The following is a 25,930-nucleotide window of genomic DNA, read 5'->3' as shown; positions in this document are numbered from 1 at the left end:
GTTTACTAAATTTGTTCTGTAGCTTATCTAATGAAGCTGCTCATTTTTCGTGTATGTCTTCATGCATGTTTCCAGTGTCTATGGCTAAATTGGAAGCCTCCTAAAGATAAATATCATGACTTCAGACCTTTACATAGCCCTACAGAGTAGCCATAATAGTGAAATTACTGTGGGTAGTAGCTTTCATATGGGTAAAATAATTTTATATAAGAAAAGCACCTAGGTAGGAATGTTTTCTGTTATGTACAGAATAACTAAAAATGATTAGATGTTAATATATACCCAATCAGACAACTAAACTTAAATAGATTCTGAATGAACTGTTTTTTTCTGTGTTGGACTTCAAATATGGATGATGGCTGATGATGCAGATTCTAAGAGTGCTATTTCAAAAAATATGTATTTTCAATATTGGAAATTTATTGGTTAACAGGCAAAGAAAGTATTGCACAGAAACTAAATCTTTGCTCAAGCACCACCTATTAGATCTAATGTAAACATATTAAGTATGAGCTTCAAGTTTAGAAGTGGCCCCAGGAACTTCCAGATTAAGAGCTTGTTTGACCTCAAGTTTTTCAAAAGCAGTTTGGCTCTAACATTGTGGAAATGAGCATATCTGCTTGATCTTTTCCCCTCCTTCTGCTGCTTTTTTCTTCAATATGTTATTTGAAATATCTTTATTAAGAACTGTCTATCTTGATTTGAAGATCTGGGACATAGGAGGACAACCCCGCTTCCGGAGCATGTGGGAACGGTACTGCAGAGGGGTCAACGCTATTGTGTAAGCTGCTTCCCCGCCCCTCCCCCCCATCTCCCCCCTTGCAGTCAGTTTAGGTTTCAAGGGAAAACGCTGTTTTTCATACTTTTAAAGGCTCAATTTTTATTTCGGGCAATAACAGTCTTTCTTAGATATTTTCTTAGTGTAATCCCATTAACATCAGACTTTAAAAATAGAATGATAGAATGAGAGTTTTGTTTGTTTTTTATGTAGCTAAGAGCTATGGATATAAATGTTTTACTATCATGTATTAGCCCCCTAAGAACAGTCTACCTATGTACTTATTTTATTGAAGTATAGTTGATTTTCAGTATTGTGTTGGTTTCAGGTATACAGCATAGTGATTCAGTAGTTTTAATTATATTCTGTTATAGGTTATTAAAAGATAATGGGTATAATTCTCTGTGCTATAAGTATATCCTTGTTGCTTATCTAATTTTATATATAGTACTTTGTATCTGTAGAACAGTCTATTAAAAAGTATTTTGGGGTGCCAGCCTTTTAAAATCGAGGACTTTATTTTAATGAACAGTTACAGTAGTATAAATTAAGAAAATTAAAACATCTGTTAATTGCGATCATCAAACAATATGGTGGAGACATATTGAGATCACTTTATTTTTTTTTTAAAGCTACATGATAGATGCTGCAGATCGTGAAAAGATAGAAGCCTCTCGAAATGAACTACATAATCTTCTAGATAAACCACAGTTACAAGGCATTCCAGTGAGTATGGAGTACTGGTTAATTTTACATTATATAACTATAATATTTTAATTATATTATTACAAGTATAATTATACATTTTTACTTATTGTGTTTGAAGTCAGTAAAATGTCTTGTTTTAAAGCCTGGAAGGCTTACATTTACTGAGTATCTGCCACATACTGTGCAGTGTGCTGTTTATTCATTTCTTAACCAGCTGTTTATTGAATTGTATGTAGTAGGAGCAGTGCTTAGTCCTGGGGAAATAGTAGTGAGCAGAAGTGGAAACAGACATGCTGCCTACAATCATGGAGCTTATGGTTCAGTAGGAAACTAGGTAGATGATATGAAATCATTTGAATAATACGGCTGTGATCAGTCCTTCAAGGGAGAGGTATAAGGGGCTATTGAGTTGTAAGTTAGAGGGGAGACTTAATGTAGCTTGAGGGAAGAAGGAAGGATTCCCCAAGGAAATGCTGCTTGAGCTGAGATGTGAGGGGTGTGTAGGCATGTGAGGGATGTGACAGCTGGAGGAAAAGGGGGTTGCAGGCAGAGGCTCTTTGGTAGGAGGAGGTGGGGCACTGGGAGGAAGACCGTGTTTCTAGAGCACAGAGCAGAGTGGGGAGGGTGGGGTGGAGTGTGGCGAGCTTGCGGTGGGCTGGACACTAGAAGAGGCTGTGTGGGTGGGACTGGTTGGGTTTGTTTGATTGTTTGTTTGTTTATACATACATACATCTTTATTGGAGTATAATTGCTTTACAATGGTGTGTTAGTTTCTGCTTTATAACAAAGTGAATCAGTTATACATATGTCCTCATATCTCTTCCCTCTTGCATCTCCCTCCCTCCCACCGTCCCTACCCCACCCCTCCAGGTGGTCAAAAAGCACCGAGCTGATCTCCCTGTGTTCTGCGGCTGCTTCCCTCTAGCTATCTACCTTACGTTTGGTAGTGTATATATGTCCATGCCTCTCTCTCGCTTTGTCCCAGCTTACCCTTCCCCCTCCCCATATCCTCAAGTCCATTCTCTAGTAGGTCTGCATCTTTATTCCCATCTTGCCCCTAGGTTCTTCTGATCATTTTTTTTCTTTTTTCTTTTTTTTTTTTTAGATTCCATGTATATATGTGTTAGCATCGGTATTTGTTTTTCTCTTTCTGACTTACTTCATTCTGTATGACAGTCTCTAGGTCCATCCACCTCACTACAAATAACTCAGTTTCGTTCCTTTTTATGGTTGAGTAATATTCCATTGTATATATGTGCCACATCTTCTTTATCCATTCATCTGTGGATGGACACTTAGGTTGCTTCCATCTCCTGGCTACTGTAAAAGAGCTGCAGTGAACATTTTGGTACATGACTCTTTTTGAATTACGGTTTTCTCAGGGTATATGCCCAGTAGTGGGATTGCTGGGTCGTATGGTAGTTCTATTTTTATTTTTTAAGGAAACTCCACACTGTTCTCCATAGTGGCTGTACCAATTTACATTCCCACCAACAGTGCAAGGGGGTTCCCTTTTCTCCACACCCTCTCCGGCATTTATCGTTTGTAGATTTTTTGATGATGGCCATTCTGACCGGTGTGAGATGATATCTCATTGTAGTTTTGATTTGCATTTCTCTAATGATTAACGATGTTGAGCATTCTTTCATGTGTTTGTTGGCAATCTGTGTATCTTTTTGGAGAAATGTCTATTTAGGTCTGCTGCCCATTTTTGGATTGGGTTGTTTGTTTTTTTGATACTGAGCTACATGAGTTGCTTGTATGTTTTGGAGATTAATCCTTTGTCAGTTGCTTTGTGTGCAAATATTTTCTCCCATTCTGAGGGTTATCTTTTCGTCTTGTTTATGGTTTCCTTTGCTGTGCAAAAGCTTTTAAGTTTCATTAGGTCCCATTTGTTTATTTTTGTTTTTATTTCCATTTCTCTAGGAGGTGGGTCAAAAAGGATCTTGCTGTGATTTATGTCTTAGAGTGTTCTGCCTATGTTTTCCTCTAAGAGTTTTACAGTGTCTGGCCTTACATTTAGGTCTTTAATCCATTTTGAGTTTATTTTTGTGTATGGTATTAGGGAATGTTCTAATTTCATTCTTTTTCATGTAGCTGTCCAGTTTTCCCAGCACCACTTATTGAAGAGGCTGTCTTTTCTCCATTGTATATTCTTGTCTCTTTTATCAAAGATAAGGTGACCATAGGTGCGTGGGTTTATCTCTGGGCTTTCTGTCCTGTTCCATTGATCTATATTTCTGTTTTTGTGCCAGTACCCTACTGTCTTGATTACTGTAGCTTTGTAGTATAGTCTGAAGTCAGGGAGCCTGATTCCTCCAGCTCCATTTCTCTTTCTCAAGATTGCTTTGGCTATTCAGGGTGTTTTGTGTTTCCATACAAATTGTGAAATTTTTTGTTGTAGTTCTGTGAAAAATGCCATTGGTAGTTTGATAGGGATTGCATTGAATCTGTAGATTGCTTTGGGTAGTAGAGTCATTTTCACAATGTTGATTCTTCCAATCCAAGAACATGGTATATCTCTCCATCTATTTGTATCATCTTTCATTTCTTTCATCAGTGTCTTATAATTTTCTGCATACAGGTCTTTTGTCTCCTTAGGTAGGTTTATTCCTAGGTATTTTGTTCTTCTTGTTGCAGTGGTAAATGGGAGTGTTTTCTTAATTTCACTTTCAGATTTTTCATCATTAGTGTATAGGAATGCAAGAGATTTCTGTGCATTAATTTTGTATCCTGCTACTTTACCAAATTCACTGATTAGCTCTAGTAGTTTTCTGGGAGCATCTTTAGGATTCTCTGTATAGTGTCATGTCATCTGCAAACAGTGACAGCTTTACTTCTTTTACGATTTGGTTTCCTTTTATTTCTTCTCTGATTGCTGTAGCTAAAACTTCCAAACCTGTTAAATAATAGTGATGAGAGTGGGCAACCTTGTGTTTTTCTTGATCTTAGTGGAAATGGTTTCATGTTTTCACCATTGAGGATAAAGTTGGCTGTGGGTTTGTCATATATGGCCTTTATTATGTTGTGGAAAGTTCCCTCTATGCCTACTTTCTGCAGGGTTTTTATCATAAATGGGTGTTGAATTTTGTCAAAAGCTTTCTCTGCATTGATTGAGATGATCATATGTTTTTTCTCTTTCAATTTGTTAATATGGTGTATCACGTTGATTGATTTGCGTATATTGAAGAATCATTGCATTCCTGGGATAACCCCATTTGATCACAGTGTATGATCCTTTTAATGTGCTGTTGGATTCTGTTTGTTAGTATTTTGTCGAGGAGTTCTGCATCTTTGTTCATCAGTGATAATGGCCTGTAGTTTTCTTTCTTTGTGACATCTTTGTCTGGTTTTGGTATCAGAGTGATGGTGGCCTCGTACAATGAGTTTGGGATTGTTCCTCCCTCTGCTATATTTTCGAAGAGTTTGAGAAAGATAGGTGTTATCTCTTCTCTAAATGTTTGATAGAATTCGCCTGTGAAGCTATCTGGTCCTGGGCTTTTGTTTGTTGGAATATTTTTAAGCACAGTTTCAATTTCAGTGCTGTTATCAGTCTGTTCATATTTTCTGTTTCTTCCTGGTTCAGTCTCGGAAGGTTGTGCATTTCTAAGAATTTTTCCTTTCTTCCAGGTTGTCCATTTTATTGGCATATTGTTGCTTGTAGTAATCTCTCATGATCCTTTGTATTTCTGCAGTGTCAGTTGTTACTTCTCCTTTTTTGTTTCTAATTCTATTGATTTAAATCTTCTCCCTTTTTTTTTTTTTTTGCGGTACGCGGGCCTCTAACTGTTGTGGTCTCTCCTGTTGTGGAGCACAGGCTCCGGACGCGCAGGCCCAGTGGCCATGGTGCACGGGCCCAGCCGCTCCGCGGCATGTGGGATCTTCGCAGACCGGGGCACAAACCCGTGTCCCCTGCATCAGAAGGCGGACTCCCAACCACTGCGCCAAGAGGGAAGCCCCTGAGTCTTCTCCCTTTTTTTCTTGATAAGTCTGGCTAATGGTTTATCAATTTTGTTTATCTTCTCAAAGAAACAGCTTTTAGTTTTATTCATCTTTTCTATCATTTCCTTCATTTCTTTTTCATTTATTTCTGATCTGATCTTTATGATTTCTTTCCTTCTGCTAACTTTGGGGTATTTTTGTTTTTCTTTCTCTAATTGCTTTAGGTGTAAGGTTAGGTTGTTTATTTGAGATGTTTCTTGATTCTTAAGGTAGGCTTGTATAGCTATAAACTTCCCTCTTAGAACTGCTTTTGCTGCATCCCATAGGTTTTGGGTTGTCGTGTTCTCATTGTCATTTGTTTCTAGGTTTTTGTTTTTTTTTTTCCGGTATGCGGGCCTCTCACTGTTGTGGCCTCTCCCCTTGCGGAGCACAGGCTCCAGACGCGCAGGCTCAGCGGCCATGGCTCACAGGCCCAGCCGCTCCACGGCATGTGGGATCTTCCTGGACTGGGGCACAAACCCGCGTCCCCTGCATCGGCAGGCGGACTCCCAACCACTGTGCCACCAGGGAAGCCCTAGGTATTTTTTGATTTCCTCTTTGATTTCTTCAGTGATCTCTTGGTTATTAAGTAGTGTATTGTTTAACCTCCATGTGTTTGTATTTCTTACAGAATTTTCCCTGTAATTGATATCTAGTCTCATAGCATTGTTGTCAGAAAAGATACTTGATATGATTTCAATTTTCTTAAATTTACCAAGGCTTGATTTGTGACCCAAGATGTGATCTATCCTGGAGAATGTTCCATGAGCAGTTGAGAAGAATGTGTATTCTGTTGTTTTTGGATGGAATGTCCTATAAATATCAATTAAGTCCATCTTGTTTAATGTATCATTTAAAGCTCGTGTTTCCTTATTTTCATTTTGGATGATCTGCACATTGGTGAAAGTGGGGTGTTAAAGTCCCCTACTATGAGTGTGTTACTGTCGATTTCCCCTTTTATGGCTGTTAGTATTTGCCTTATGTATGGAGGTGCTCCTGTGTTAGGTGCATAAATATTTACAATTGTTATATCTTGTTTTTGGATTGATCCCTCGATCGTTATGTAGTGTCCTTCTTTGTCTCTTGTAATAGTCTTTATTTTAAAGTCAATCTTCTCTGATATGAGAATTGCTACTCCAGCTTTCTTTTGATTTCCATTTGCATGGAATATCTTTTTCCATCCCCTCACTTTCAGTCTGTATGTATCCCTAGGTCTGAAGTTGGTCTCTTGTAGACAGCATATATACGGGTCTTGTTTTTGTATCCATTCAGCCAGTCTCTGCCTTTTGGTTGGAGCATTTAATCCATTTATATTTAAGGTAATTATCAATATGTATGTTCCTATTACCATTTTCTTACTTGATTTGGGTTTGTTATTGTAGGTCTTTTCCTTCTCTTGTGTTTCCTGCCTAGAGAAGTTCCTTTAGCATTTGTTGTAAAGCTGGTTTGGTGGTGCTGAATTCTCTTAGCTTTTGCTTGTCTGTAAAGCTTTTAATTTCTCTGTCAAGTCTGAATGAGATCCTTGCTGGGTAATCTTGTTTGTAGATTTTTCTCTTTCATCAGTGTAAATATGTCCTGCCACTCCCTTCTGGCTTGCAAAGTTTCTGCTGAAAGATCAGCTGTTAACCTTATGGGGATTCCCTTGTATGTTATTTGTTGCTTTTCCCTTGCTGCTTTTAATAGTTTTTCTTTGTATTTAATATTTGGTAGTTTGAATAACACGTGTCTTGGCACGTTTCTTCTTGGATTTATCCTGTATGGGACTCTCTGTGCTTCCTGGACTTGATTAACTATTTCCTTTCCCCATATTAGGGAAGTTTTTTTTTTTTTTTTTTTTTTTTTTTTTTTTTTCTTTTTGCGGTATGCGGGCCTCTCACTGTTGTGGCCTCTCCCGTTGCGGAGCACAGGCTCCAGACGCGCAGGCCCAGAGGCCATGGCTCACGGGCCCAGCCGCTCCGCGGCACATGGGATCCTCCCAGACCGGGGCACGAACCCGTATCCCCTGCATCGGCAGGCGGACTCTCAACCACTGCGCCACCAGGGAGGCCCCAGTCCGTTTCTTTTTCTCTTCTTCTTCTGGGACCTCTATAATTCGAATGTTGGTGCGTTTAATGTTGTCCCAGAGGTCTCTGAGACTGTCCTCAATTCTTTTCATTCTTTTTTCTTTATTCTGCTCTGCAGTAGTTATTTCCACTATTTTATCTTCCACGTCACTTATCCGTTCTTCTGCCTCAGTTATTCTGCTATTGATCCCTTCCAGAGAATTTTTAATTTCATTTATTGTGTTGTTCATCTCTGTTTGTTTGCTCTTTAGTTCTTCTAGGTACTTTTTTTTTTTTTTTTCCGGTATGTGGGCCTCTCACTGTTGTGGCCTCTCCCGTTGTGGAGCACAGGCTCCAGACATCCAGGCTCAGCGGCCATGGCTCACGGGCCCAGACACTCCGCAGCATGTGGGATCTTCCCGGACTGGGGCACGAACGCACGTCCCCTTCATCGGCAGGCGGACTCTCAACCACTGCGCCACCAGGGAAGCCCTCTTCTAGGTCCTAGTTAAACGTTGCCTGTATTTTGTCCATTCTGTTTCCAAGATTTTGGATCATCTTTACTATCATGATTCTGAATTCTTTTGCAGGTAGACTGCCTATTTCCTCTTCGTTTGTTAGGTCTGGTGGGTTTTTGCCTTGCTCCTACATCTGCTGTGTGTTTCTCTGTCTTCTCATTTTGCTTAACTTACTGTATTTTGGGTCTCCTTTTCGAAGGCTGCATGATCGTAGTTTCTGTTGTTTTTGGTATCTGTCCCCAGTGGCTAAGGTTGGTTCAGTGGGTTGTGTAGGCTTCCTGGTGGAGGGGACTAGTGCCTGTGTTCTGGTGGATGAGGCTGGATCTTGTTTTTCTGGTGGGCAGGTCCACATCTGGTGGTGTGTTTTGGGGGTGTCTGTGGCCTTATTATGATTTTAGGTAGCCTCTCTGCTAATGGGTGGGGTTGTGTTCCTGTCTTGCTAGTTGTTTGGCATAGGGTGTGCAGCACTGTAGCTTGCTGGTTGTTGAGTGAAGCAGGGTCTTGGCATTCAGATGGAGATCAGTGGGAGATATCCAGCATTTGATATTACGTGGAGCTGGGAGGTCTCTTGTGGACCAATGTCCTGAACTTGGCTCTCCCACCTCAGTGGCACAGCCCTGATGCCTGGCTGGAGCACCAAGAGCCTGTCCTCCACACAGCTCAGAAGAAAAGGGAGAAAAGAAAGAAAGAAAGAAAGAAGATAAAATAAAATAAAATAGTTATTAAAATAAAAGATAATTATTAAGAAAAAAAATTTTTTAAGTAAAAAAAAATGGACAGACAGACCCGTAGGACAAATGGTAAAAGCAAAGCTATACAGACAAAATCACACACAGAAGCATACACGTACACACTCACAAAAAGAGATAAAGGGAAAAAATGTATATTTATATGTAATTGCTCCTAAAGTCCACCTCCTGAATTTGGGATGATTCATTGTCTGTTCAGGCATTCCACAGATGCAGGGTACATCAAGTTGATTGTGGAGATTTAATCCACTGCTCCTGAGGCTGCTGGGAGAGATTTCCCTTTGTCTTCTTTGTTCGCACAGCTCTCGGAGTTCAGTTTTGGATATGTCCCCGCCTCTGTGTGTAGGTCGCCTGAGGGCATCTGTTCTTCACTCAGATAGGATGGGGTTAAAGGAGCAGCTGATTCGGGGACTCTGGCTCACTCAGGCCGGGGGGAGGGAAGGGTACGGATGTGGGGTGAGCCTGCAGCGGCAGAGGCCAACATGACGTTGCACCAGCCTGAGACGCACCGTGCCTTCTCCTGGGGAAGTTGTCCCTGGATCCCGGGACCCTGGCCATGGCGGGCTGCACAGGCTCCCGGGAGGGGAGATGTGGGGAGTGAGCTGTGCTCGCACACAGGCTTCTTGGCGGCAGCAGCAGCAGCCTTAGCGTCTCATGCCCGTCTCTGGGGTCCGCACTGATAGCTGCGGCTCGCGCCCGTCTCTGGAGCTCATTTAGGTGGTGCTCTGAATCCCCTCTCCTTGCGCACCAGGAAACAATGGTCTCTTGCCTCTTCGGCAGTTCCAGGTTTTTTCCCGGACTCCCTCCCAGCTAGCTGTGGCGCATTAGCCCCTTTCAAGCTGTTTTCACGCAGCCAACCCCAGTCCTCTCCCTGCGCTCCGACTGAAGCCCGAGCCTCAGCTCCCACCCCAGTCCGCCTCAGCGGGTGAGCAGACAAGCCTCTCGGTCTGGTGAGTGCTGGTCGACTCCGATCCTCTGTTGGGAATCTCTCCGTTTTGCCCTCCACACCCGTGACTGCGCTCTCCTCCGTGGCTCCGAAGTTCCCTCCCCTCCGCCACCCACAGTCTCCGCCCGCGAAGGGACTTCCTAGTGTGTGGAAACCTTTCCTCCTTCACAGCTCCCTCCCACTGGTGCAGGTCTCTTCCCTACTTTTTGTTTCTGTTTTTTCTTTTGCCCTACCCAGGTACGTGGGGAATTTCTTGCCTTTTGGGAGGTCTGAGGTCTTCTGTCAGCGTTCAGTAGGTGTTCTGTAGGAGCAGTTCCACGTGTAGATGTATTTCTGATGTATCTGTGGGGAGGAAGGTGATCTCTGCGTCTGACTCTTCTGCCATCTTGAAGCTCCCTGGGTGTTTTTTGTTGTTGTTGTTGGTTTTTTTTTTTTTCGCGGTACGTGAGCCTCTCACCGCCGTGGCCTCTCCCGTTGCGGAGCACAGGCTCCGGACGTGTAGGCTCAGCGGCCATGGCTCACGGGCCCAGCCACTCTGTGGCACGTGGGATCTTCCCGGACTGGGGCACGAACCCACATCCCCTGTGTCGGCAGGCGGACCCTCAACCACTGCACCACCAGGGAAGCCCTCCCTGGGTGTTTTTAAATGATGAGATTTATCATGTAAATCATTCTGATGTCACTTTAAGAACGGATTGAACCGGGACTATAAGGAGGACAGTTTTAGGAAGCTGTTCAAGTTGTCTTGGCAAAATAGAGTACCATGGTTTGAGGTGGTCGTAGAGAAGGTTGTGAGAAGGAAATAGACTGGAAGGATCTTTAGGAAGACAGGCCGCCAGGCTTGGTAATGTTTTACATGGGAAGATATAAAGAATAATTCCTAGTTCCTGGCTCATTTAGTTAGATGGAAGGTGGTGCCATTTGTCGAGCTAAGGGATGCTGAAAAGGACTAGGCTTTACCCTCATGACCAGTTCACGAGTGTCAGATCCTTGAGGTATGTCGTCTCAGTTATTCCTCACAATGTATTGAGGTCGATGGTGTGATCCCTCCTTTGTAACAGTTGTTATTCACTCAAGATCACATGCTCATTAGTGTATTGGCACAGCTAGGTTTTGACTCCATGTCTTTGTGACTTCATAGCCTATTCTTCTTCTTCTATGTTAACAACTAGTTCTACGTACCATAAGTAAAAAAATCAGTCTTATCTTGGTCACCGTAAGAGTTCTTAGTTGCAAGCAGTAGAAAGCTGATTTAAGTAGAAAGGAATTTACTGAAAGGATATTGGGTAGCTCACCAAGTCTCTGAGAAGGCTGCCCATAACCATCTTCAGAAAATAGGCTGGAACAAGGGAGGCTCAGCAGCTGCTAGGACTACATCCAGACTTACACCATCGAGTAAGTGTGGTGACGTCATGCAGTTTCTGAACACCAGACACAGCTGCTCCGATAGGAAGGCCCCTTCCCTAGCAGAATGGATTCTCTATCCCCACTTTCTTGCAGTACTGGCTCTGCATTCATAGTTTTGGTTGATCCTAGATTATGTTTCCATTCTCTAGCAGAAAGGAAGGCTGGAAAAGAAATTGTCTACAGAAGCAAGAAGCTTTATTGGGAGGCAGGTTCATAAGGTGGAAGATTTCTTAAATGTAGGAAGAGGGCTAAGATGTCAGGTAACCCGAAAACTGACAGCTGATCACAAATGACCATGATGCATTTTTTAAAACTCACACAGGTCCAGGTTGAGAACGTGGGGTGACTTAAATAAGAGTGTGGAGAGGGGTAAGAGTTGGGGAGGGGAGGACGGGCTGACTGAAGGTGCTGAGATTTGGCTTTTGGCTCTCTGACCCCTGTGATTTAGCATTCCCCAGAGAGCTCCTGTTGACCCTTGCTCTCTGCCTCTGTCCTTGGCTCTTTCTCCTTTGTGAGAACTAAGAGTCTAGGGCCTAGAAATAGAATCCGTCGCCGTGTTTGGAGTCAGGGGTGGGGGTAGGAGCGTGTATTAAGTGAAAGAAGTAGGTTTGACAAGTGTTTAACAAGATGACAAGGTAGACATGGCGTGTACTTTCTTAGGATTGGTCAAAGATACAGTTTCTTAGAGAACGTTGACTCAGAGTAAGGATGTTATCAAATACGTTATATGTACTCATAGGTTTTGCGTCTCGTAAGGCAGAAAGGATGTGGATCTACCTGGGAAAGACAGAGTGATGATTGGGACGCCCCTCTCCGCTTTACTTGTTTTTCAAAGCACATCTACCAATCAGATGGCGATGTTTATTCTCAGAGTTTATGGCTACTGCATTTATCCTGATCCCCAGGCTTATCCATTATCTTAGAATATTTATACATTATATTTTATAGGATGGGTGTAGAATTTTAAAGGCTTATTTACATGTTTACCGTTAGATTAATGACTAACAGATAAAAATGGTTGAAACTCATTCCTCCACCCTTGGTTGTTAAGATCATATTCACTTCTTGGTAAAGATTTATTAAGAAATAGCAGAATGCATACCGTAGACTTAGAATATTTCAAATAGAAGTTGGCAGCCACATATTGAATTAAGGACATCTGCATGGTAGGAGTTAGAGTAAATGCTAATTTGAATGATTAAATGAATGAGATAGGCCACCAGTCACATAAATATACTTTAATTTAATTATGGCATGACATAACATCCTAATTTTAATGTCTACGGATATGCACATGATATGCTTCTCTGACATTTTCTTACGTAAAATTTACTCAGTACCTTTTCTTTTTAAAGGTGCTAGTACTCGGAAACAAGAGAGATCTTCCTAATGCCTTGGATGAGAAACAGCTAATTGAAAAAATGTATGTCTTAAGAATGAATGATGGTTTTTTAAAAATAATTTGGTTCTAAATTATACCGTTTTGCCCACTGCTTTGTTTAGCATTGCTGTATTATTCAGTAATGATCATAGTCACGTTTTGGAGTAAACTTGACATACTAGAAAAGTGAACCCGTAAATTTTTTCTTTCCTCTCAAACATTGTTTTTTAAATTAATTAATTAATTAATTAATTTTTGGCTGCACTGGTTCTTCGTTGTGGTGCATGGGCTTCTCATTGCAGTGGCTTCTCTTGTTGCGGAGCACGGGCTCTAGGCGTGCGAGCTTCAGTAGTTGTGGCACATGGGTTCAGTAGTTGTGGCGCATGGGCTTAGTTGCTCCGCGGCATGTGGGATCTTCCCAGAACAGGGCTTGAACCCTTGTCCCCTGCATTGGCAGGTGGATTCTTAACCCCTGCACCACCTGGGAAGTCCCCGTAAAATTTTAGTATCAGTAAAATAATTTATTCTGTATAGTAATTAAAAAAACAAGCAAAATTGAGCAGCGAGTGAAAAGATGATAGTTGTTTTAAGCACAGACTTATTTTCTTAATTCTGCTTTTTATAGGAATCTGTCTGCTATTCAGGATAGAGAAATTTGCTGCTATTCAATTTCTTGCAAAGAAAAGGATAATATAGGTAAGAAGTGACTGGTGTTTGTGGAAGAAGTGGGTATCATTAGAAGGGATGTCTCACGCTTTTTACTGTTTATTATCTCCATTTCTGTTTAAGTGATTTCCCTTATAAAGTACTATTGCTTTTGCCTCAGGAAGAAGAGTACACATTATACCTTTTGACAACAAATATAATATCCTGAATCTGCTCCATGCTATTTAAAGAAGTAAATGCAAAAGAGACATGAAGTTAAGCATTATGTGATACCAGTTTATTGTACTAATTTTTGCAGAGCTAGTGTCCAGCTGTGCATTATAACAGGATGATGTTTTTGAAATAAGACTTTACAAAAATTGGTCTATAGGCATTATTATGATTTTGCATGTATCAAAATCAAAATATATTACTGTAGTATGTTAGCACTCTAAAGGATAAGCCCAGAATACCCTTTATCTACTTAATGTCTGTATTAATTTCCTAAGACTGCCATAGCAAAGTACCAGCCCTGCTTAGCTGCCTTCTTCTGTCAGTCTAAGTGCTTTTCCTGGCTATTCTCGGCCACGGTAGCTTCAGTTGCCACCTCTACGATGCTGTCTTGCCAGTGTCCGTCTCTTCCTCAGATCTGTACAGCTGAAACTACCTGCTGGACATCTCCATGTGCTGCCTTCTCCATCTCAAACTTGGTGTGCCTACTGCCGAATTCTTAGTCTTTTTTTCCCAAGCCTGTTCTTCCTTTAGCTCCTGTTAGTCAGCAGCTCCATGACGCACACACTTATTCAGGCCAGAAGATTCTGTCTCACCCACTGCATTTGGTCAGTCCTGTTAGGTTCTGTGTTTTGAACATGCTCCTCATTTTATTCCTCTCCATTCCTGCAGCACTTGATTTGCTTCAGGCCTTCGGCCCTTTCCTGTTCCTGTTGTGATAGTCTCTATACTGGCAGCCTTCCAAGTTGCCCTCCTCAGTTGCCATTGTTGAACTTACTACAATAAACTTACAGTTTACAATAAACAGTATGGTTTCCCTGCTTAAAATTCTCCATTGACTTCCTGTTGACTTGAGAATAAAATCCAAACTTCTGAGCATCTTAGAATGGCATACAAGGTTATCTGGCTCCCTCTAGGCCTGTGGTTCTCAACTGAAAACAGCTGAGCTCCGCAGGGGACACTTGGAGATAATCTGGAGCCATTACTTGTCACAACTGAGGATGGGGGGTGGTGATAATGGCGTCTTGTGGTCAAGGTTATAGGTGTTGCAGAATATTCTACTATGCACAGCAAAGAATTATCCAGCCCCAAATGTGAAGAGGGTGAGCTTGAGAACCCCTGCTCTAGCCGTAGCAATGAGTGGCACCCCCTTACCCATCCCTGTGCTTCAGCCACATCTTTTCACTTGTAATCCAGCCACATCTTTTCAGTTGTAATCCAGCCAGAGCTCCACATAGTTTCATGCCTCTGCTTATTCTGTGAGTTTTGCTCTTTCTTTTGCCTGGAATTCTGTGGAGGCTGTCCTCCAAAGCCAGACGACTACCTGCATGTTTTCCAGCATACTGAAAGCTCCTCGAGGGCAGAGAGCAGTTCTCCCGTCTCTTTGCATCCTGGAGCTTCACACACAATACCTGATCTTACAGGCAATCAGTAAACTTTTGAATGAATAAAGGAAGGCACAAGCTGTTCTGTACACAATTTAACTTTGAAATTGGAGACGGAGACTCTTGTGTTTCCAGATTAACTCCTTGAAGGTCAGCGAATGAAGAATAGTAGGATAGATACAGATATCTATATAAGTATAGTAGTACAGAGGCAGAAAAGAAGAGGGCAGGCCCAGCATATGCTTTGAAATAGCTGCGTTTTAAATATTCTCTGATAGTTAGTTTCTTAACTTTGATATCTTAACATCTTCACTTTTTTTCCCTCCACCTTTAGATATCACACTTCAGTGGCTTATTCAACATTCAAAATCTAGAAGAAGCTGAAGCATCTCCTGAAGTCTTCCAGTCCTTCCTGGCTATAATCCTAGAATTATTGTCCATTCCTCTGAAGTACTTCCCAGAATATGGTCCTTCCTAAACCCAAGAAATTGCCTTTTTCAGAGTTTATTTCTCATGTGCACTGCTGAAGATGTGTATCCTTAATCCTTCATAAAGAATCAGCTAGAGTTGTCATGATAAAGTCAGCACCCAAAAGGCTTCTTATACATACTTGTCTTAAACAGTGTGTAGAGCTTTTTTAAAAAAAAAACACACTTTTGACCACCTTAAATCAAGAAAAATTGCATATTTCTGTTCTGGTCTTTCTGGGCCAGGTTTTTATATTGGTTTTCAGTAATTGTCTGTCTATGATATTTCATTATAGAGTCCAGTAGCTTAATACTGATACTGACTTGATACAGCATGAAGTTTCTAGTGCCACAAACAGTATTTAGAAAACCTTTAGCCTGACTCGTGTGGGATAGAAACAAAATGTTTACATATCTCACAAATGCATGTGAAATGTATAATTACACCTTAGGAATTTTAAAAATGGTCTGCAAAGAGTGAATAGAGGCACCAGATCAATGTTGTTGTTCCTTCTTTACACAGGCAAGATCTTGGGCGATGAATTTTAAACACGTTCTGCTTTCTGAGAGTTCTTCTCCAGGTAGCAGTTGGGGGTACAGGAGGAACTGAGCTGTGCTGTTTTGTATCTGTCCAGATCATTACTTCTATAGTTTTTTTCTTTTCTTTTTCCTGGTTCAACACACTTTTTTTAAGGGGTTGGGAATTGAAGATTTTCTCAAAAGCTTTCATGAATTTAGAGCATTCCAGCCAATACAATAAAACGTGTTAAGAATGTCAGACTGTTCAAACACCTGTTTGTTCTTTCTCTCTCCAGTTATTAAACCAGTGCTGCTGCATGGCACTCTAACTCTTGACTTTTTATATTCAGTCATAAAGTTGACTTTCAGCACAATAGATACTTATAAACAAATAAAAATTCTTATTTTTCTCTCTTATCGATGTAAGGTTTGGCACTGTTTTGTCTGGTGCCATTAGACATCTTGTTTATTGTGACAACTCTAGACCTGCCTGCTTTATCTGATGTAATCATGCACAACGGCTGCAGGTTGTTGAATAATCACACAGAGGTGAGGAACTGATGCTGTCTGTTGTTTGCTTCTATGATACAGAGATGTATAAAAACATACCCGGACATGTTTTGTAGTTTAGCAATCTCCATGCACATAAAGGGACATATTAAAACTGGAGCACTTGTAAATTGTTACGTAGCCCACTGAAGTAGATAAAACTCTATGGTACACTTGCTTATGTGTTGCCTCACACTATGTGTGATTTTGTTTCTTTTGTTAAGCAGCACTCATGTAGACAGTGCATTTCCAAACGTGTTGAGCACTCCAAGTGCAGTCAACAGTAAGTTCTTTTAATGATAATCAGTTTTAATTTATAGACTGCCATGGCCTTAATGATATTCTGTACAAAATACTGCACCGTGTTGCACAGACACTACTTGCTTTTCTCCATTCACATTTTTATGAGTAGAATCTTGGCTTTTAAAATTCTGTTCTTATTCTTTGAAGCATGTTGCATACTTTCCTGATGGGATGGATGGTTCTGTAAATGAAGGGATATTTAAACTTGGTACTGTACTTCAACACCATTAATGGTCACTGTGAACCATTACAAAGAATGTGGCAATTTGCTTGTGCCTAAAAGGAGGAATCAGAACTAGAATGTGTGACTCTGTGGGGACCGCATAGGTTCGTTAATTGACCTACAGCTAAACCGTAATGTGTTTGTGTGTCTGTTCATTGCTTCCAGCGTTTCAAGACATCCAGACACTACTACCAACATTTTCCTGTGCATTAACCTCTGCATGTGGAACCTAACAGTTACTGAACTTTGTAAATATGTGAATTTTTTTATTTAGGTGGATGCGTTTTTTGTCTGTTTACTGCTCTTCTCAGCTTTATTCAATAAACTTGCATTTTGAGGGTTGTATTGACGGTTTTAACTTAAAATGTGCATCATGCTGGAAGGTGCTGACTTTTTTGGAAGGGGTGGAAAGAAGGTTACCATGAGCAGGGTCTGTAGACCATGTGCTAGAAAGAAATCAGCTCAGCTCTTTAAAAATTTGGTCTGTGGGCTAGTTAAAATAGAAACAAACTTTTAAATATCCACAGAATTGACCTTGTGATGGGGTGGGTGGGGGGGTGGTGGTGGTGGAGGAAATGCTACTACTTGTAAACTGTCATAATACACCAAATTTAGGACTTTTTAAAAATAAGTATTGAGTTAAGCATTTTGTAATCTGGTTTTAAAAATCATAACAGAACTATTAATAAACTGAAATTACAAGACATGTCTACTTGCTGACTTCAGTTCCAGAATGAAAAGATTTAAAGTATCAAACCTGGTAGTTTTCCCCAAAGAGGCACACTTTTAAAGTAAAACATTTGACTTGTTTTGTATAGTATGTTATCTTTTGCACTATAAAAGTGAACGTTCATCCCATCAAAAGCTCTTGGGGAAACGATTTTATGTATTTTTACTCAGAGAAGTTCAACTTGGCTCTTCCTCCGTATGCACACCATCCTTCTGTGTAGCCAAATTGTGTTGGTCAGTTGGATGTGTGATCTTGCATTTCTAGGATAGAAGTACTTGGGTATCAGGTTTAAATTCTTTTATTGAATCAGTGGAGCCATTTAGTCAAGCTATCAGTTTGCTTGTTTTCTCAACAGCTTCCTATAAAGCGATTTTTGAAAGAGGAGTGTGTTGAGGGCGTGGCTGGGGAGAGGATATACGTTTAGTTTACTTCACCCCGATTCTGAATCTATGTTTGCTTTCAAAAATTGAGACTTCTAAAATTAGTACCTTTGAGGACTTCCCTGGTGGTCCAGTGATTAAGACTTCGCCTTCCAATGCAGGGGGTGCAGGTTCGATCCCTGGTCGGGGAGCTAAGGTCCCACATGCCTTGCTGCCAAAAAACCAAAACATAAAACAGAAGCAATGTTGTAACAAATTCAATAAAGACTTTAAAAGTGGCCCACATCAGGGCTTCCCTGGTAGCGCAGTGGTTAAGAATCCGCCTGCCAATGCAGGGGACACGGGTTCGAGCCCTGGTCCGGGAAGATCCCATGTGTCGCAGAGCAACTAAGCCCGTGCGCCACAACCACTGAGCCTGCACTCTGGAGCCCGCGAGCCACAACTGAAGCCCACGTGCCACAACTGCCAAGGCCCGCGCACCTAGAGCCAGTGCTCCACAATGGAGAGGCCACCGTAATGAGAAGCCCGCGGACCACAATGAAGAGTAGCCCCCGCTCGCCGCAACTAGAGAAAGCTCGCGCGCAGCAGTGAAGACCCAGCGCAGCCATAAATTTAAAAAGTTGCACGTCAAAAAAAGAAAATCTTAATAAAGTAAAATTAGTCCCTTTGATTCTGTCAAGTAAATTGGATGTATTGGACTGTGTCTGCTTTTGTCTTTGTTTTTGACTGAGGAACTAATTGCCTTGTGTATTCTATTCATGCAGGATCCAGTTACCCTGAAATCTTGTTGCTTTGGTAATTCCAACCTCTTCAGGGGCTGGCGGATTGAGAACTGAGCGGCTAATTTACTGTAGCCAGAACCATATCTGTAATATCCAATTGGCTGAATGCTGTTCTCTAAAAATGTGCCATGGGGGGAACCACCATGTTCAGTACGTGAAATATTTTCATTTTGTTGCAAACTTTAAAGGTTGTACCCTCAGCAGCATGTATATCAGTGAAGATACTTGAAAAGGAAGACAGTTAAAGCAAACACTCGGCTTGCCCGTCTTCCCTTCAGTTTGCAGTTCTACAAATGTACAACCCACGGCAGGTGCTTCCTGTTGATTAGTAAATATCCTCCACACAATTTCTATTTAAAATTCAGCTATTGGGCTTCCCTGGTGGCGCAGTGGTTGAGAATCTGCCTGCTAATGCAGGGGACACGGGTTCGAGCCCTGGTCTGGGAAGATCCCACATGCCGCGGAGCAACTAGGCCCGTGAGCCACGACTACTGAGCCTGCGCGTCTGGAGCCTGTGCTCCGCAACAAGAGGCCGCGATAGTGAGAGGCCCGCGCACCGCGATGAAGAGTGGCCCCCGCTTGCCACAACTAGAGAAAGCCCTCACAGAAATGAAGACGCAACACAGCAAAAATAAATAAATTAATAAAAACTCCTACCCCCAACATCTTCTTTAAAAAAAAAAATTCAGCTATTAATAAAAGTGGGTACTTTTGTAATTGCTGCCTCTTGAATGTTCCTAGGGAAACAGAAGCAAGTCATTGACATGCTAGACAGACTCAATGGAAAGTTCCTTAATCTGAGCAACAGCAGTAGTCATTCATTATCCCATCTCATTAACAAGCTCTCTCTGTAAGGTAATTCTATTTTAAAATCCCAAGGGAGCTGGTGATTTAGGTAATGCAGATTTCCTGGCAGGAGTCAGGAAGGGGAGGGGACCTTAGCCTCCTTTTACTGGGGCTTGCAGGTCTTGCATTCATAAAAGCGTTGTGGTGGGGAAAGAATTGTCAGCTTAAAATACTCGGTTCTGTCAAGAGTGCTGGATCGGCATTTAAGAGAATGAATTCTTTGCTGTTAACTGATTGTGTGACCACGGTGAGTTGCTAAACCCCCTCTGGCTCCGTAGTTTTCCATTCTGCAAAATGAAGAGTGGAGGATTTCTAATATTATTTCTCCTACTCAGGCTATGGTTCTAACAGCCTAGAGATTTGGCTGGTGGTGAAACAGAAAGGGAAGAGATGAAAAAGCCCACTGGTCCTAGTGTCTGTCCTAGTGATTGTGTTAGTGTTGCTTGACTCTGCTTGAAAATAATCCTGAAACCACAGAAATGTTTACATTTTGTAACTTTTATTTTAACATAGCTAAGGGCTGGAGATCACAGACATTTTACAGAATGATGTAATAACTTACATTTTGTTTGAAGGAAATGCTGTAACCACACGGGCTTATACTTTGAAAGCCATTTAAAAATGGTAAAGTATTTCCCAGACTGCAGAAAAACGTATATTCTGGTATACAATGTGGAAAAATATAAACCACAGATATACTACCAATTTGGGGGCAAATGTTTAGAGTGAGTGTTTTAACACTTTATAACTGCTGTGTTGCTAAGTTCTGCTAAAATTTATTTAGAGCTTGGAGAAACGGGGAGCAGTTAGAAAATAGTCCTTTAAAATAGCAAGTGGGGGGGAATCCCCCAACAAAATCAATGTGTTCCCATTTGAACATGAGAAGTAGAACATCAACAGATTGCTAATTATAGTATGTCTCCAACCAGCTCTTATATAATCCACAGCTTTGGCCTACCCTCAGTTTTGTACAATTTGTATCACATAATGTACAATCTTGTTTCTACATGTTCAGAGTCCATCATTTTTATCTGTTACCCAATACATGAATTAGATCACTCTTTTTTCTATTTGTATCATCCCCTAAGGAAAAAGAAATTGTCATACCATGAGCCAATTTATGAAATTGCTAGCTCTCCTCTCCCTTCAAAGAAGGGTTAAGAACTTATTCCTACTTTTTCTGGATGCGTCAATAACTTAAGGGCTGGGGCATGGCACGTGAGTGGTGATGAAAATCAGTTCTCGATGGAAAGTTGCAGTGTTTGATTTAGTGGTTTAGTAGTTAGAACACGTGGGCAAGGGACTTCCCTGGTGGTGCAGTGGTTAAGAATCCGCCTGCCAATGCAGGGAACATGGGTTCGATCCCTGGTCCGGGAAGATCCCACGTGCTGCAGAGCAACTAAACCTGTGTGCCACAGCTACTGAGCCTGCGCTCCAGAGCCCGCGAGCCACAACTACTGAGCCTATGTGCCACAACTGCTGAAGCCAGTGCACCTAGAGCCTGTGCTCTGCAACAAAGAGAAGCCACCGCAATGAGAAGGCCGTGCACTGCAGTGAAGAGTAGCCCCCACTCGCCCCAACTAGAGAAAGGCCACGCACAACAACAAAGACCCAACACAGCCAAAAATAAATAACTTTATTTAAAAAAATAAAAGTGTGGGCCAGAAAGCTCATCACTTTTTTTCTTAGTTCCATTTATTTTTTGAATAAGTTGATTTTTCATATGTATGTTACATGATGCAAAAATTGAAAATACATAAAAAGACCTAGGAACTCTTGACCCCACCCATGTCTGAGTAACCACTCTTCCACTACCACCTGGTCTTATAGGTCACCCTTATATATCAATTTCTTATTTATCGTTCTAGTGTTTTCTTATACAAAATACAGGAAACAGAAATATATACTTTTTTAAAAGTCTCTTGTATAGGAGGTATTTGAACATAGCTTTCTTCCACTTGCTATGTACGGGTGATATTTCCACAGCACTATGTAGAGAATTCCTCATTTTCTTTGACAGTAGTATGGTTCCCATTTCATTGTGTGTGGTTTTCACTGTGTCGGGTTTCCATAATTTATTTAACTGGTCATTGTTGATAGACATTTGGGTTGTTTATATAACCTTTTGCTTTTTTCCCCCTTTATTTATTTATGGCTGTGTTGGGTCTTCGTTGCTGCGCGCAGGCTTTCTCTAGTTGGGGCGAGCGGGGGCTACTCTTCATTGCGATGCGCGGGCTTCTCATGGCGGTGGCTTCTCGTTGCGGAGCACAGGATCTAGGCGCACGGGCTTCAGTAGTTGTGGCTTGCGGGCTCTAGAGCGCAGGCTCAGTAGTTGTGGCGCACGGGCTTAGTTGCTCCGCGGCATGTGGGATCTTTCCGGACCAGGGCTCGAACCCATGTCCCCTGCATTGGCAGGCGGATTCCCAACCACTGTGCCACCAGGGAAGTCCCTTTTGCTCTTATAAACGGTACTGCAGTGGATCATTAAGTACATGTGCTGCAATCCACAGAAACATATCTGGGTCAAAGAGTAAATGCCTTTGCACTTACGCTGGGAATTGCCGCATTCCCCTTCACAGGGGATGTACTAGTTTTTATTTCCACCAGTCTTTCTCCCCTGTGTCTTGCCAACAGAGTGTGTTGACAGACTTCTGGACTTCTGCCTATAAAATAGGTAGGAATGATAATTATATACTGTCCAATTTTAAAACAAATGTGAAATTTAGCTTTTCTTACCTAGCTGAGGAAACAATATTACTGAATTCTGGAGTTGCATCTTTACCAAATTAATCATGGGGTTACAGGTATATCCCCCCTATTTTGCTTAAGTTTATTCTCCCCCTTTATAACGCAAGCATAGATTGCTTCAGAAAGAAGCAGTCATCAGAGTTTTTTTTTTTTTTTGCGGTATGTGGGCCTCTCACTGTTGTGGCTTCTCCCGTTGCGGAGCACAGGCTCCGGACGCACAGGCCCAGCGGCCATGGCTCACGGGCCCAGCCGCTCCGCGGCATGTGGGGTCTTCCCAGACCAGGGCACGAACCCGTTTCCCCTGCATCGGCAGGTGGACTCTCAACCACTGCGCCACCAGGGAAGCCCAGTAATCAGAGTTTTAAAAGTCGTCATCACATCACTTGATTTTTTTTGTACATTATTGCTTTCGATAATAAATCACATAACTTCTTAGAGTAGAAAAACCCCTCCTTTTAATAGACTATTTTAGTCCTGATATTTAATATAGGAAGCTCTGGGACTACCCTTTAGGGTCATCAAAGGGCCAGAGCTTTTTTCTGGCTTTGCAGTTTTAGGAAACTAGTGCGTTGATTCACCCACTCAGCCTCACAAAACTGATCCCCAAAACTATAATGTCTATTTATTTACAGTGGAGGATATCTTTAAAGGCACTGAAATAGAGGTAAGCCGTCATCTCCTTCAACTATCAAAGTAAGAGGGTGATTGAATTAGGATGACCTTTTGGGATGTAACCCAAATCACACAGATTTAGGACCGTGATGTGTGGAAGCTGGAACAGGTTGAGTTAAATAGAACTGGAATTAGACGAGGATTCAAAGCTTTTTCAACTGTTCTTAGACTGTGGTAACTTTTAGCCCTTGTCCTATTTTATACTCGGTTGACTTAGACACATTTTTCTCCTAAAATAGTGCTTTGAAAATTGGAGGGGCTTAGTTATTTAATTTATCCAACAGACCTCAGCCTTATATGTTCCAGGTACTTTTACTAGATGCTGGTCTTAACACAGAGTAAATGAGTAGCAATTATAGGCCTCACCATGTATGTGGCACTGTTGTAGGTATACTATACACAATAAAGAATTTAATTCTCACAACCATACGTGGTAAGTACTGTTTTTATCACCCTCATTTTACAGATGAGAAAACAGGTCCTGAAAAGTAACTTCCCAAGGTTACTCAGCAGGCAGCGCTAAGATCTGAACACCTGGCAGCTGAACTTCTGAGTCTGGGTTCGTAGCTGTTATCTCTTTGGCGTCACCCATTTTTACCACAGCGCATTTCAGTGTTCTTTTTAATCAGTCCCCTGATGCTTTTGTGAGATTATGTGTGGAAGAACCTATCACAAAACAGTCTCTTAAGGAGTTGATTTTTAAGGTTGGGTTTTCTAGTTAGATACGGGTGTTGTTCCAGTCTTAGCCACATTTACCTTCAGGGCAGTCTAGTCTAATCTAAAGGGCTAGCACAAGATTTGCGTTGTTGTTGAGTTTAATTTGAGAAGGAGATATTTTCTGAACCTGGCCCCTAAATCCTAGGCTGTGCCTTGCAGGACACTAGTGTCAGCATTGATGGTTTGGGGAGAATAGAGAAGGACCAGTCTTTCTTTGCTTTGAGGGCCAGCTAGTTACAGTAAATTTCTGGGACTAAAGTGTGAGAAAGTAGGGCAGTAGCTCTTTTTCTGCCTAGAGCCAACTAGCTTGGAGGACTTGAGACCCCCAACCTGACTTCTTCCCTTATGGTTTATGGAACAGAGCATATAAGGTTTTCTGCGAGGATTAAATGAGTACACGTGAAAGTAGTTTGAAACTCGCCAGACATATACAACTGGCAGGTATTGTCAGTTTGACCACGAAAAGCATCTTTCAAAAGTTAGATGGTTTTCTCTGGTTATGAAAAAAGATTTGTTTTTATTAGACCTTGTCTCTAATGTGAAAACAGGAGCTACTATCAATGTGGTCTGTAGTTGACTGTGGTGAGTTAAGATTTGCAGTAAAATAACTTAGCGAGGAAACATACAACGCGGTCCTTAATATTCACATTCAGTTTGCAAGTTCCAAGAAGGCAGACCTGAAAGTTGAGGATCAAGCGCTGATGTTGGACTTTCAGCAGGGTCCCTAGGTGCCTTTCACAGAGGAAAAGAATCTGTATAGGCAAAAGACCCACGCTCCAACTCTTTACACTCTTTTCAATGCTTGGGCAGGCCTATCTCAGGATTTTGGACAGGAATACGGCTCAGCCAACAAAAAGGGCCTTACTGTGTGCCCGCTACCCTGTGTTAGAATCAAATGTTTCTTTGGGTTCCTCCTCAGTCCCCATTATACCTCCTCTGTGTTGCTAAAAGTCCTCTGAGAATGTGATGAGTGTGCCACGTGACAACTTTATCATCCTTAATCACTCCCTTGGTCACTCAGCCAATCTCTGATTTGAGCCACCGGTCAGGCCTTGCTTCCCAAGCTTTTCGGGAACCTCGGTATATAAGAGGCACATGGTCTAAGCTTATGGAGGGCAAACCTTAGCAGACATTTCCAAATGCAGCAAGCAAAAGAAAACCCCTAAACTGCTGAGTCATCACATGAAAGCAGTAGACCTTCAGAGCTGACATTTGCCACCTTATTAATTACGGGAAGCAGATACAGAGGGGTAAAGTGATTTGACCAGGAATCTATCCCACACCTCAAAGGATAGGTCACTGCTACACTGTACGGGAGAGATGGTGGCAGTGGGAGGGGCAGGAGGGGACATGATTAAATAGATCTAGTACAAATACTTCGGTGGTGGCAGCGGCAGCCTTAACTCCTCCCGCTGTATCTTTTTAAAAAAAGATCCTATTTCCGAGACAAAGGCAATATAACCTAACTCAATATTTCCTGAGATTGCCGGATGCTAAGAATGGCGCAAGAACACTTGTTATACACACATTCTCGGGACACTCCATTGGAGTTCGATAGGTCTAGGACAGGACCTGGGAACAATCACCGTGAGCAATTCTTACATGTTAGGGTGTTTCAATAAAAAAGTGTTAAAAGACTACAAATTAGGATGTTTTAACAAAAAGAATTCAGGATACCGTTTTGTGCAGTCTTAAGCTTAATGATAGTATCATCCCTACCACATAACATCCCCTACCACATAACAGACAAATTAAAAACCCTGTCCTACAGAAATGTCCTTTTTCCTCCTCGTTCCTTACGTCTTTTCTGTCACCATCCCTAACATAGAGCTGGAGTAGTTTTCCTCCATTCTAGCTCCGCGAGAAACAGGCTCTACGCGGAACCTGTTGGGCCCGGGGCCACGTCCCTGTCCGGCGGCCGTCTGCTCCCGTGCCGCGCTCCCATTGGCTGGAAGTTCCCCCGTCCGGAGCCCGAGCGGTCCCTACTCGCCACGCCAGCCCATCCGAATCCGCCAGCCCAGGGGGCGGGGCCCGGAGGGCGGGGCGGAAGGAGGGGCGGTGCCTTGCGGCGCTGGAGACGTATGGGGGGCCTATGGCGCGGGAGGGAGTCCGCTGCCGCGCCCCGCGAGGCCGGGCCGGGGCCGGGCCAATCCGGGCGACTGGGCGGGCGAACGTGGGGCCTGGCCGGCCGGGCCCGAGGTGCTGGGGGTGTGGGGACAATGG

At 42.2% G+C, this 25,930-nt stretch overlaps 1 protein-coding gene across 1 annotated transcript in view; it reads left to right on the top strand.

Annotated features, from left to right (window-relative positions):
* Positions 1–16,077, top strand: part of ARL8B (ARF like GTPase 8B) — a 59,805-nt gene extending 43,728 nt beyond the window's left edge. Inside the window, exons 3-7 of the mRNA XM_081246499.1 lie at positions 708–781; positions 1,411–1,504; positions 12,485–12,552; positions 13,136–13,206; positions 15,106–16,077. Coding sequence (XP_081102625.1) covers positions 708–781; positions 1,411–1,504; positions 12,485–12,552; positions 13,136–13,206; positions 15,106–15,155 — 357 coding nt within the window. The 3' untranslated portion in view covers positions 15,156–16,077. The remainder of the gene's footprint in view (positions 1–707; positions 782–1,410; positions 1,505–12,484; positions 12,553–13,135; positions 13,207–15,105) is intronic.
* Positions 16,078–25,930: the final 9,853 nt, after the last annotated feature.

The sequence above is a fragment of the Mesoplodon bidens genome, assembly GCF_964165515.1.
Source record: "Mesoplodon bidens genome assembly, chromosome: 10".
Lineage (NCBI taxonomy): Eukaryota > Metazoa > Chordata > Mammalia > Artiodactyla > Ziphiidae > Mesoplodon > Mesoplodon bidens.
This window is presented reverse-complemented; position numbering and strand designations above follow the sequence as displayed.